The sequence below is a fragment of the Mustelus asterias genome, unplaced genomic scaffold (genome assembly GCF_964213995.1).
Source record: "Mustelus asterias unplaced genomic scaffold, sMusAst1.hap1.1 HAP1_SCAFFOLD_4408, whole genome shotgun sequence".
In the NCBI taxonomy this organism is placed as follows: domain Eukaryota; kingdom Metazoa; phylum Chordata; class Chondrichthyes; order Carcharhiniformes; family Triakidae; genus Mustelus; species Mustelus asterias.
Genome location: NW_027594353.1, coordinates 5,001 through 18,673, shown reverse-complemented (window position 1 = coordinate 18,673; position 13,673 = coordinate 5,001). Strand labels below are relative to the sequence as shown.

General features: G+C 54.9%; 1 protein-coding gene across 1 annotated transcript; it reads left to right on the top strand.

Annotated features, from left to right (window-relative positions):
• Positions 1 to 888: 888 nt before the first annotated feature.
• Positions 889 to 12,346, top strand: LOC144491087 (uncharacterized; the record flags this gene model as incomplete). Its single annotated transcript, XM_078208768.1, has 3 exons — positions 889 to 917; positions 7,907 to 8,168; positions 10,952 to 12,346. Coding segments are annotated over 3 exons (518 nt in total), but the record flags the coding sequence as incomplete, so codon positions are not given.
• Positions 12,347 to 13,673: the final 1,327 nt, after the last annotated feature.

The following is a 13,673-nucleotide window of genomic DNA, read 5'->3' as shown; positions in this document are numbered from 1 at the left end:
CTGGAGGAGGTTACAGAGATAGGGAGGGATGTAGGGGGCTGGAGGAGGTTACAGAGATAGGGAGGGGTGTAGGGTGGTGGAGGAGGTTACAGAGATAGGGAGGGGTGTAGGGGGCTGGAGGAGGTTACAGAGATAGGGAGGGGTGTAGGGTGGTGGAGGAGGTTACAGAGATAGGGAGGGGTGTAGGGGCTGGAGGAGGTTACAGAGATAGGGAGGGGTGTAGGGGCTGGAGGAGGTTACAGAGATAGGGAGGGGGTGTAGGGGCTGGAGGGGGTTACAGAGATAGGGAGGGGGTGTAGGGGCTGGAGGAGGTTACAGTGATAGGGAGGGGTGTAGGGGGCTGGAGGAGGTTACAGAGATAGGGAGGGGTGTAGGGGCTGGAGGAGGTTACAGAGATAGGGAGGGGGTGTAGGGGCTGGAGGAGGTTACAGAGAGAGGGAGGGGGTGTAGGGGGCTGGAGGAGATTACAGAGATAGGGAGGGGTGTAGGGGGCTGGAGGGGGTTACAGAGATAGGGAGGGGTGTAGGGAGCTGGAGGAGGTTACAGAGATAGGGAGGGGTGTAGGGGTTGGTGGAGGTTACAGAGATAGGGAGGGGTGTAGGGGTTGGTGGAGGTTACAGAGATAGGGAGGGGTGTAGGGGTTGGTGGAGGTTACAGAGATAGGGAGGGGGTGTAGGGGTTGGTGGAGGTTACAGAGATAGGGAGGGGTGTAGGGGTTGGTGGAGGTTACAGAGATAGGGAGGGGGTGTAGGGGTTGGTGGAGGTTACAGAGATAGGGAGGGGTGTAGGGGTTGGTGGAGGTTACAGAGATAGGGAGGGGGTGTAGGGGCTGGAGGAGGTTACAGAGATGGTTTTGGATAATAATTCTCTTTCAATTTTCCTTTACAGTTTTCAAAAGTTGTACCTCTGATCCTGAGGTGAGCTCATAAACTTAATAAATTCCCATCAACTTCCCAGTGTGTCTTCTCTCTATATCCCTCTGTTCCCCAGTGTGTCCTCTCTCTATATCCCTCTGTTCCCCAGTGTGTCCTCTCTCTATATCCCTCTGTTTCCCAGTGTGTCCTCTCTCTGAATCCCTCTGTTCCCCAGTGTGTCCCCTCTCTATATCCCTCTGTTCCCCACTGTGTCCTCTCTCTGTATCCCCCTGTTCCCCAGTGTGTCCTCTCTCTATATCCCTCTGTTTCCCAGTGTGTCCTCTCTCTGTATCCCCCTGTTCCCCAGTGTGTCCTCTCTCTATATCCCTCTGTTCCCCAGTGTGTCCTCTCTCTATATCCCTACGTTCCCCAGTGTTTCCTCTCTCTATATCCCTCTGTACCCCAGTGTGTCCTCTCTCTATATCCATCTGTTCCCCAGTGTGTCCTCTCTATATCCCTCTGTTCCCCAGTGTGTCCTCTCCCTATATCGCTCTGTTCCCCAGTGTGTCCTCTCTCTGTATCCCTCTGTTCCCCAGTGTGTCTTCTCTCTATATCCCTCTGTTCCCCAGTGTGTCCTCTCTCTGTATCCCTCTGTTCCCCAGTGTGTCCTCTCTCTATATCCCTCTGTTCCCCAGTGTGTCCTCTCTCTATATCCCTCTGTTCCCCAGTGTGTCCTCTCTCTATATCCCTCTGTTCCCCAGTGTGTCCTCTCTCTATATCCCTCTGTTCCCCAGTGTGTCCTCTCTCTATATCCCCCTGTTCCCCAGTGTGTCCTCTCTCTATATCCCTCTGTTCCCCAGTGTGTCCTCTCTCTGTATCCCTCTGTTCCCCAGTGTGTCCTCTCTCTATATCCCTCTGTTCCCCAGTGTGTCCTCTCTCTCTATCCCTCTGTTCCCCAGTGTGTCCTCTCTCTATATCCCTCTGTTCCCCAGTGTGTCCTCTCTCTATATCCCTCTGTTCCCCAGTGTGTCCTCTCTCTATATCCCTCTGTTCCCCAGTGTGTCCTCTCCCCATATCCCTCTGTTCCCCAGTGTGTCCTCTCTCTATATCCCTCTGTTCCCCAGTGTGTCCTCTCTCTATATCCCTCTGTTCCCCAGTGTGTCCTCTCTCTATATCCCTCTTGTCCCCAGTGTGTCCTCTCTCTATATCCCTCTGTTCCCCAGTGTGTCCTCTCTCTATATCCCTCTGTTCCCCAGTGTGTCCTCTCTCTATATCCCTCTGTTTCCCAGTGTGTCCTCTCTCTATATCCCTCTGTTCCCCAGTGTGTCCTCTCTCTATATCCCTCTGTTCCCCAGTGTGTCCTCTCTCTATATCCCTCTGTTCCCCAGTGTGTCCTCTCTCTATATCCCTCTGTTCCCCAGTGTGTCCTCTCTCTATATCCCTCTGTTCCCCAGTGTGTCCTCTCTCTATATCCCTCTGTTCCCCAGTGTGTCCTCTCTCTATATCCCTCTGTTTCCCAGTGTGTCCTCTCTCTCTATCCCTCTGTTCCCCAGTGTGTCCTCTCCCCATATCCCTCTGTTCCCCAGTGTGTCCTCTCTCTATATCCCTCTGTTTCCCAGTGTGTCCTCTCTCTATATCCCTCTGTTCCCCAGTGTGTCCTCTCCCCATATCCCTCTGTTCCCCAGTGTGTCCTCTCTCTATATCCCTCTGTTCCCCAGTGTGTCCTCTCTCTATATCCCTACGTTCCCCAGTGTGTCCTCTCTCTATATCCCTCTGTACCCCAGTGTGTCCTCTCTCTATATCCATCTGTTCCCCAGTGTGTCCTCTCTATATCCCTCTGTTCCCCAGTGTGTCCTCTCCCTATATCGCTCTGTTCCCCAGTGTGTCCTCTCTCTGTATCCCTCTGTTCCCCAGTGTGTCTTCTCTCTATATCCCTCTGTTCCCCAGTGTGTCCTCTCTCTGTATCCCTCTGTTCCCCAGTGTGTCCTCTCTCTATATCCCTCTGTTCCCCAGTGTGTCCTCTCTCTATATCCCTCTGTTCCCCAGTGTGTCCTCTCTCTATATCCCTCTGTTCCCCAGTGTGTCCTCTCTCTATATCCCTCTGTTCCCCAGTGTGTCCTCTCTCTATATCCCTCTGTTCCCTGGTGTTTCCTCTCTCTGTATCCCTCTGTTCCCCAGTGTGTCTTCTCTCTATATCCCTCTGTTCCCCAGTGTGTCCTCTCTCTATATCCCTCTGTTCCCCAGTGTGTCCTCTCTCTATATCCCTCTGTTCCCCAGTGTGTCCTCTCTCTATATCCCTCTGTTCCCCAGTGTGTCCTCTCTCTATATCCCTCTGTTCCCCAGTGTGTCCTCTCTCTATATCCCTCTGTTCCCCAGTGTATCCTCTCTCTATCTCCCTGTTCCCCAGTGTGTCCTCTCTCTATATCCCTCTGTTCCCCAGTGTGTCCTCTCTCTATATCCTTCTGTTCCCCAGTGTGTCCTCTCTCTGTATCCCTCTGTTCCCCAGTGTGTCCTCTCTCTATATCCCTCTGTTCCCCAGTGTATCCTCTCTCTATCTCCCTGTTCCCCAGTGTGTCCTCTCTCTATATCCCTCTGTTCCCCAGTGTGTTCTCTCTCTATATCCCTCTGTTCCCCAGTGTGTCCTCTCTCTATATCCCTCTGTTCCCCAGTGTGTCCTCTCTCTATATCCCTCTGTTCCCCAGTGTGTCCTCTCTCTATATCCCTACGTTCCCCAGTGTGTCCTCTCTCTATATCCCTCTGTTCCGCAGTGTGTCCTCTCTCTATATCTCTGTTCCCCAGTGTGTCCTCTCTCTATAACCCTCTGTTCCCCAGTGTGTCCTCTCTCTATAACCCTCTGTTCCCCAGTGTGTCCTCTCTCTGTATCCCTCTGTTCCCCAGTGTGTCCTCTCTCTATATCCCTCTGTTCCGCAGTGTGTCCTCTCTCTATATCTCTGTTCCCCAGTGTGTCCTCTCTCTATATCCCTCTGTTCCCCAGTGTGTCCTCTCTCTATAACCCTCTGTTCCCCAGTGTGTCCTCTCTCTGTATCCCTCTGTTCCCCAGTGTGTCCTCTCTCTATATCCCTCTGTTCCCCAGTGTGTCCTCTCTCTATATCCCTCTGTTCCCCAGTGTGTCCTCTCTCTCTGTATCCCTCTGTTCCCCAGTATGTCCTCTCTCTATATCCCTCTGTTCCCCAGTGTGTCCTCTCTCTGTATCCCTCTGTTCCCCAGTGTGTTCTCTCTCTGTATCCCTCTGTTCCCCAGTGTGTCCTCTCTCTGTATCCCTCTGTTCCCCAGTGTGTCCTCTCTCTATATCCCTCTGTTCCCCAGTGTGTTCTCTCTCTGTATCCCTCTGTTCCCCAGTGTGTCCTCTCTCTATATCCCTCTGTTCCCCAGTGTGTTCTCTCTCTGTATCCCTCTGTTCCCCAGTGTGTCCTCTCTCTATATCCCTCTGTTCCCCAGTGTGTCCTCTCTCTATATCCCTCTGTTCCCCAGTGTGTCCTCTCTCTATATCCCTCTGTTCCCCAGTGTGTCCTCTCCCCATATCCCTCTGTTCCCCAGTGTGTCCTCTCTCTATATCCCTCTGTTCCCCAGTGTGTCCTCTCTCTATATCCCTCTGTTCCCCAGTGTGTCCTCTCTCTATATCCCTCTTGTCCCCAGTGTGTCCTCTCTCTATATCCCTCTGTTCCCCAGTGTGTCCTCTCTCTATATCCCTCTGTTCCCCAGTGTGTCCTCTCTCTATATCCCTCTGTTTCCCAGTGTGTCCTCTCTCTATATCCCTCTGTTCCCCAGTGTGTCCTCTCTCTATATCCCTCTGTTCCCCAGTGTGTCCTCTCTCTATATCCCTCTGTTCCCCAGTGTGTCCTCTCTCTATATCCCTCTGTTCCCCAGTGTGTCCTCTCTCTATATCCCTCTGTTCCCCAGTGTGTCCTCTCTCTATATCCCTCTGTTCCCCAGTGTGTCCTCTCTCTATATCCCTCTGTTTCCCAGTGTGTCCTCTCTCTCTATCCCTCTGTTCCCCAGTGTGTCCTCTCCCCATATCCCTCTGTTCCCCAGTGTGTCCTCTCTCTATATCCCTCTGTTTCCCAGTGTGTCCTCTCTCTATATCCCTCTGTTCCCCAGTGTGTCCTCTCCCCATATCCCTCTGTTCCCCAGTGTGTCCTCTCTCTATATCCCTCTGTTCCCCAGTGTGTCCTCTCTCTATATCCCTACGTTCCCCAGTGTGTCCTCTCTCTATATCCCTCTGTACCCCAGTGTGTCCTCTCTCTATATCCATCTGTTCCCCAGTGTGTCCTCTCTATATCCCTCTGTTCCCCAGTGTGTCCTCTCCCTATATCGCTCTGTTCCCCAGTGTGTCCTCTCTCTGTATCCCTCTGTTCCCCAGTGTGTCTTCTCTCTATATCCCTCTGTTCCCCAGTGTGTCCTCTCTCTGTATCCCTCTGTTCCCCAGTGTGTCCTCTCTCTATATCCCTCTGTTCCCCAGTGTGTCCTCTCTCTATATCCCTCTGTTCCCCAGTGTGTCCTCTCTCTATATCCCTCTGTTCCCCAGTGTGTCCTCTCTCTATATCCCTCTGTTCCCCAGTGTGTCCTCTCTCTATATCCCTCTGTTCCCTGGTGTTTCCTCTCTCTGTATCCCTCTGTTCCCCAGTGTGTCTTCTCTCTATATCCCTCTGTTCCCCAGTGTGTCCTCTCTCTATATCCCTCTGTTCCCCAGTGTGTCCTCTCTCTATATCCCTCTGTTCCCCAGTGTGTCCTCTCTCTATATCCCTCTGTTCCCCAGTGTGTCCTCTCTCTATATCCCTCTGTTCCCCAGTGTGTCCTCTCTCTATATCCCTCTGTTCCCCAGTGTATCCTCTCTCTATCTCCCTGTTCCCCAGTGTGTCCTCTCTCTATATCCCTCTGTTCCCCAGTGTGTCCTCTCTCTATATCCTTCTGTTCCCCAGTGTGTCCTCTCTCTGTATCCCTCTGTTCCCCAGTGTGTCCTCTCTCTATATCCCTCTGTTCCCCAGTGTATCCTCTCTCTATCTCCCTGTTCCCCAGTGTGTCCTCTCTCTATATCCCTCTGTTCCCCAGTGTGTTCTCTCTCTATATCCCTCTGTTCCCCAGTGTGTCCTCTCTCTATATCCCTCTGTTCCCCAGTGTGTCCTCTCTCTATATCCCTCTGTTCCCCAGTGTGTCCTCTCTCTATATCCCTACGTTCCCCAGTGTGTCCTCTCTCTATATCCCTCTGTTCCGCAGTGTGTCCTCTCTCTATATCTCTGTTCCCCAGTGTGTCCTCTCTCTATAACCCTCTGTTCCCCAGTGTGTCCTCTCTCTATAACCCTCTGTTCCCCAGTGTGTCCTCTCTCTGTATCCCTCTGTTCCCCAGTGTGTCCTCTCTCTATATCCCTCTGTTCCGCAGTGTGTCCTCTCTCTATATCTCTGTTCCCCAGTGTGTCCTCTCTCTATATCCCTCTGTTCCCCAGTGTGTCCTCTCTCTATAACCCTCTGTTCCCCAGTGTGTCCTCTCTCTGTATCCCTCTGTTCCCCAGTGTGTCCTCTCTCTATATCCCTCTGTTCCCCAGTGTGTCCTCTCTCTATATCCCTCTGTTCCCCAGTGTGTCCTCTCTCTCTGTATCCCTCTGTTCCCCAGTATGTCCTCTCTCTATATCCCTCTGTTCCCCAGTGTGTCCTCTCTCTGTATCCCTCTGTTCCCCAGTGTGTTCTCTCTCTGTATCCCTCTGTTCCCCAGTGTGTCCTCTCTCTGTATCCCTCTGTTCCCCAGTGTGTCCTCTCTCTATATCCCTCTGTTCCCCAGTGTGTTCTCTCTCTGTATCCCTCTGTTCACCAGTGTGTCCTCTCTCTATATCCCTCTGTTCCCCAGTGTGTTCTCTCTCTGTATCCCTCTGTTCCCCAGTGTGTCCTCTCTCTGTATCCCTCTGTTCCCCAGTGTGTCCTCTCTCTATATCCCCCTGTTCCCCAGTGTGTCCTCTCTCTATAACCCTCTGTTCCCCAGTGTGTCCTCTCTCTGTATCCCTCTGTTCCCCAGTGTGTCCTCTCTCTATATCCCTCTGTTCCGCAGTGTGTCCTCTCTCTATATCTCTGTTCCCCAGTGTGTCCTCTCTCTATATCCCTCTGTTCCCCAGTGTGTCCTCTCTCTATAACCCTCTGTTCCCCAGTGTGTCCTCTCTCTGTATCCCTCTGTTCCCCAGTGTGTCCTCTCTCTATATCCCTCTGTTCCCCAGTATGTCCTCTCTCTATATCCCTCTGTTCCCCAGTGTGTTCTCTCTCTGTGTCCCTCTGTTCCCCAGTGTGTCCTCTCTCTATATCCCTCTGTTCCCCAGTATGTCCTCTCTCTATATCCCTCTGTTCCCCAGTGTGTTCTCTCTCTGTATCCCTCTGTTCCCCAGTGTGTCCTCTCTCTATTTCCCTCTGTTCCCCAGTGTGTCCTCTCTCTATATCCCTCTGTTCCCCAGTGTGTCCTCTCTCTATATCCCTGTGTTCCCCAGTGTGTCCTCTCTCTGTATCCCTCTGTTCCCCAGTGTGTCCTCTCTCTGTATCCCTCTGTTCCCCAGTGTGTCCTCTCTCTGTATCCCTCTGTTCCCCAGTGTGTCCTCTCTCTGTATCCCTCTGTTCCCCAGTGTGTCCTCTCTCTCTATCCCTCCGTTCCCCAGTGTGTCCTCTCTCTATATCCCTGTGTTCCCCAGTGTGTCCTCTCTCTATATCCCTCTGTTCCCCAGTGTGTCCTCTCTCTATATCCCTCTGTTCCCCAGTGTGTCCTCTCTCTGTATCCCTCTGTTCCCCAGTGTGTTCTCTCTCTGTATCCCTCTGTTCCCCAGTGTGTTCTCTCTCTGTATCCCTCTGTTCCCCAGTGTGTTCTCTCTCTATAACCCTCCGTTCCCCAGTGTGTCCTCTCTCTATATCCCTCTGTTCCCCAGTGTGTTCTCTCTCTGTATCCCTCTGTTCCCCAGTGTGTCCTCTCTCTGTATCCCTCTGTTCCCCAGTGTGTCCTCTCTCTATATCCCTCTGTTCCCCAGTGTGTTCTCTCTCTGTATAACCCCTCTTCTCTATCCCAGGCCCAGAATGCCGATTATAAATCTCCAGAGGCGACATGCGCAGAACTCCTGTCCACAACTGAGATACCCCAGCGACAGATTCTTCCACCATCCGTTACCCAGCTTCCCTTGGAGTCTGAGACCAAGCAGGAGCGCCCCTGCACAACGGACAGGAGTAACATCCATCCGAGCGGCTGCAGGAGCCATGAGGAGGCTGGGAACTCGGACGCCCCACGGTTCATGAAACCTGAAGATGGAGGGGTTAAATCGACAGGATTCATTGGTGAGTCTGGCGTGTATCTAATTCCACGTTTCTCCGAGTGTGGTCTAACCGAGGGGATAGGGAGACCGGAACTGTGCACGGTGCTCCGAGTGTGGGTCTAACCGAGGGGATAGGGAGACGGGAACTGTGCACAGTGCTCCGAGTGTGGTCTAACCGAGGGGATAGGGAGACCGGAACTGTGCACAGTGCTCCGAGTGTGGCCTAACCGAGGGGATACGGAGACGGGAACTGTGCACGGTGCTCCGAGTGTGGTCTAACCGAGGGAGACCGGAACTGTGCACGGTGCTCCGAGTGTGGTCTAACCGAGGGGATAGGGAGACGGGAACTGTGCATGGTGCTCCGAGTGTGGTCTAACCGAGGGGATAGGGAGACCGGAACTGTGCACGGTGCTCCGAGTGTGGTCTAACCGAGGGGATAGGGAGACGGGAACTGTGCACGGTGCTCCGAGTGTGGTCTAACCGAGGGGATAGGGAGACCGGAACTGTGCACGGTGCTCCGAGTGTGGTCTAACCGAGGGGATACGGAGACAGGAACTGTGCACGGTGCTCCGAGTGTGGGTCTAACCGAGGGGATACGGAGACGGGAACTGTGCACGGTGCTCCGAGTGTGGGTCTAACCGAGGGGATAGGGAGACCGGAACTGTGCACGGTGCTCCGAGTGTGGTCTAACCCAGGGGATAGGGAGACCGGAACTGTGCACGGTGCTCCGAGTGTGGTCTAACCGAGGGGATAGGGAGACTGGAACTGTGCACGGTGCTCCGAGTGTGGGTCTAACCGAGGGAGACCGGAACTGTGCACGGTGCTCCGAGTGTGGTCTAACCGAGGGAGACCGGAACTGTGCACGGTGCTCCGAGTGTGGGTCTAACCGAGGGGATAGGGAGACGGGAACTGTGCACGGTGCTCCGAGTGTGGGTCTAACCGAGGGGATAGGGAGACGGGAACTGTGCACGGTGCTCCGAGTGTGGGTCTAACCGAGGGGATAGGGAGACCGGAACTGTGCACGGTGCTCCGAGTGTGGTCTAACCGAGGGGATAGGGAGACGGGAACTGTGCACGGTGCTCCGAGTGTGGTCTAACCGAGGGGATAGGGAGACCGGAACTGTGCACGGTGCTCCGAGTGTGGGTCTAACCGAGGGGATAGGGAGACCGGAACTGTGCACGGTGCTCCGAGTGTGGGTCTAACCGAGGGGATAGGGAGACCGGAACTGTGCACAGTGCTCCGAGTGTGGTCTAACCGAGGGGATACGGAGACAGGAACTGTGCACGGTGCTCCGAGTGTGGGTCTAACCGAGGGGATAGGGAGACCGGAACTGTGCACGGTGCTCCGAGTGTGGTCTAACCCAGGGGATAGGGAGACCGGAACTGTGCACGGTGCTCCGAGTGTGGTCTAACCGAGGGGATAGGGAGACTGGAACTGTGCACGGTGCTCCGAGTGTGGGTCTAACCGAGGGGATAGGGAGACCGGAACTGTGCACGGTGCTCCGAGTGTGGGTCTAACCGAGGGAGACCGGAACTGTGCACGGTGCTCCGAGTGTGGTCTAACCGAGGGAGACCGGAACTGTGCACGGTGCTCCGAGTGTGGGTCTAACCGAGGGGATAGGGAGACGGGAACTGTGCACGGTGCTCCGAGTGTGGGTCTAACCGAGGGGATAGGGAGACCGGAACTGTGCACGGTGCTCCGAGTGTGGTCTAACCGAGGGGATAGGGAGACGGGAACTGTGCACGGTGCTCCGAGTGTGGTCTAACCGAGGGGATAGGGAGACGGGAACTGTGCACGGTGCTCCGAGTGTGGGTCTAACCGAGGGGATAGGGAGACCGGGAACTGTGCACGGTGCTCCGAGTGTGGTCTAACCGAGGGGATAGGGAGACTGGAACTGTGCACGGTGCTCCGAGTGTGGGTCTAACCGAGAGGATAGGGAGACGGGAACTGTGCACGGTGCTCCGAGTGTGGTCTAACCGAGGGGATAGGGAGACCGGAACTGTGCACGGTGCTCCGAGTGTGGGTCTAACCGAGGGGATAGGGAGACGGGAACTGTGCACGGTGCTCCGAGTGTGGTCTAACCGAGGGGATAGGGAGACGGGAACTGTGCACGGTGCTCCGAGTGTGGGTCTAACCGAGGGGACAGGGAGACCGGAAATGTGCACGGTGCTCCGAGTTGTGGGTCTAACCGAGGGGATAGGGAGACCGGAACTGTGCACGGTGCTCCGAGTGTGGTCTAACCGAGGGGATAGGGAGACGGGAACTGTGCACGGTGCTCCGAGTGTGGTCTAACCGAGGGGATAGGGAGATGGGAACTGTGCACGGTGCTCCGAGTGTGGGTCTAACCGAGGGGATAGGGAGACTGGAACTGTGCACGGTGCTCCGAGTGTGGTCTAACCGAGGGGATAGGGAGACCGGAACTGTGCACGGTGCTCCGAGTGTGGTCTAACCGAGGGGATAGGGAGACCGGAACTGTGCACGGTGCTCCGAGTGTGGTCTAACCGAGGGGATAGGGAGACCGGAACTGTGCACGGTGCTCCGAGTGTGGGTCTAACCGAGGGGATAGGGAGACCGGAACTGTGCACGGTGCTCCGAGTGTGGTCTAACCGAGGGGATAGGGAGACCGGAACTGTGCACGGTGCTCCGAGTGTGGTCTAACCGAGGGGATAGGGAGACCGGAACTGTGCACGGTGCTCCGAGTGTGGTCTAACCGAGGGGATAGGGAGACGGGAACTGTGCACGGTGCTCCGAGTGTGGTCTAACCGAGGATCAAATGCTAATATTCTCCTCTTGTCCCTGTTCCAGGACCTGTGTATATCTACAACCCCTCGCGAGTGTACCTGGGAGTTATTGGCGGACACAGAGATTCGGGAAGGAGTTTACCAGCCAGGGATGACACTTCCACAAACGACGGGACACTGCGTTACCCCCAGGAAGAACAAGGAACGTGTGAGAGGGAGGTGGGAGAGTTCCCCCAACAGGAATGTGGGAAAGACAGCCACATTTCCGAATCTGTCTCTGATAATCCCTAAAAAAAGGTGGCTTCACCAACACTCCGTCTCCAACCTGAAGGCAAACCTCGACATCGGGAGGATCAGACCTGTTTGTAAATAGTATACAGAACACCTCCCACAGTGCGGCGCTCCCTCAGCACTGACCCTCCCACAGTGCGGCGCTCCCTCAGCACTGACCCTCCCACAGTGCGGCGCTCCCTCAGCACTGACCCTCCCACAGTGCGGCACTCCCTCAGCACCGACCCTCCCACAGTGCGGCGCTCCCTCAGCACCGACCCTCCCACAGTGCGGCGCTCCCTCAGCACCGACCCTCCCACAGTGCGGCGCTCCCTCAGCACTGACCCTCTCACAGTGCGGCGCTCCCTCAGCACTGACCCTCCCACAGTGCGCCGCTCCCTCAGCACCGACCCTCCCACAGTGCGGCGCTCCCTCAGCACTGACCCTCCCACAGTGCGGCGCTCCCTCAGCACTGACCCTCCCACAGTGCGGCGCTCCCTCAGCACCGACCCTCCCACAGTGCGGCGCTCCCTCAGCACCGACCCTCCCACAGTGCGGCGCTCCCTCAGCACCGACCCTCCCACAGTGCGGCGCTCCCTCAGCAGTGACCCTCCCACAGTGCGGCGCTCCCTCAGCACCGACCCTCCCACAGTGCAGCGCTCCCTCAGCACCGACCCTCCCACAGTGCGGCGCTCCCTCAGCAGTGACCCTCCCACAGTGCGGCGCTCCCTCAGCACTGACCCTCCCACAGTGCGGCACTCCCTCAGCACCGACCCTCCCACAGTGCGGCGCTCCCTCAGCACCGACCCTCCCACAGAGCGGCGCTCCCTCAGCACTGACCCTCCCACAGTGCGGCGCTCCCTCAGCACCGACCCTCCCACAGTGCGGCGCTCCCTCAGCACCGACCCTCCCACAGTGCGGCGCTCCCTCAGCACTGACCCTCACACAGTGCGGCACTCCCTCAGCACTGACCCTCCCACAGTGCGGGGCTCCCTCAGCACCGACCCTCTCACAGTGCGGTGCTCCCTCAGCACTGACCCTCTCACAGTGTGGCGCTCCCTCAGCGCTGACCCTCTCACAGTGCGGCGCTCCCTCGACACTGAGACTTGTTTAGTTGCTAATTTTGTCTATATGAAAATAAAGTCCATTAGTTTTGTCTGTATCGAGCAATAAATCTTTAATTTGTCACAAGTTGGGATGCCGTTTGTATTGTGCGGGGAAAAGCATTGTCCAGGTTTCGAGAATCTGCTTTACACACACACACACACACACATAGACACACACACACACACATAGACACACACACACACACATAGACACACACACACACACACAAACACACACACCAAAATGTTCTTCTCCCTGGGACGGTTTGACGAACTTGGGAGCTTGTCAGGCTGAGAACGAGACTCCAATCTCTCGGAGGTGCCCGGAAGTGGGGCCTCAGGGATGGTACAGCCCAGTTGCCAGAGCGGGGGGGCAGGTGGATTCCGTGTCCCCCACTTCTCGAGAGCAAGCGAGAGAGACACGGGCCAGCACGGTGGGTTAGCGCTGCTGCCTCACAGCGCCAGGGACCCGGGTTCGATTCCCGGGCTCGGGTCACTGTCTGTGCGGAGTCTGCACGTTCTCCCCGTGTCTGCGTGGGTTTCCTCCGGGTGCTCCGGTTTCCTCCCACAGTCTGAAAGACGTGCTGGTTAGGGTGCATTGGGCCGTGCTAAATTCTCCCTCAGTGTACCCGAACAGGCGCCGGAGTGTGGCGACTACGGGGATTCTCACAGTAACTTCATTGCGGTGTTAATGTAAGCCGACTTGTGACACTAATAAATAAACCTGAAACTTTAATGTAGAATTTAACACCAACTAAATACTCAATATAATGTTATGTCACTAATATATCATCAAATTCAGGTGTGAATTGTACAGTAAATGACAATGATGTGCAGGTTAGGTGGATTGGCCATGATAAATTGTCCCTTAGTGTCCAAAGATGTGTAGGTTAGGTGGATTGGCCATGCTAAATTGTCCCTGAGTGTCCAAAGATGTGTAGGTTAGGTGGATTGGCCATGCTAAATTGTCCCTTAGTGTCCAAAGATGTGCAGGTTAGGTGGATTGGCCATGCTAAATTGTCCCTTAGTGTCCAAAGATGTGTAGGTTAGGTGGATTGGCCATGCTAAATTGTCCCTTAGTGTCCAAAGATGTGCAGGTTAGGTGGATTGTCCATGCTAAATTGTCCCTTACTGTCCAAAGATGTGCATGTTAGGTGGATTGGCCGTGCTAAATTGTCCCTTAGTGTCCAAAGATGTGCAGGTTAGGTGGATTGTCCATGCTAAATTGTCCCTTACTGTCCAAAGATGTGCATGTTAGGTGGATTGGCCGTGCTAAATTGTCCCTTAGTGTCCAAAGATGTGCAGGTTAGGTGGATTGTCCATGCTAAATTGTCCCTTAGTGTCCAAAGATGTGCAGGTTAGGTGGATTGGCCGTGCTAAATTGTCCCTTAGTGTCCAAAGATGTGCAGG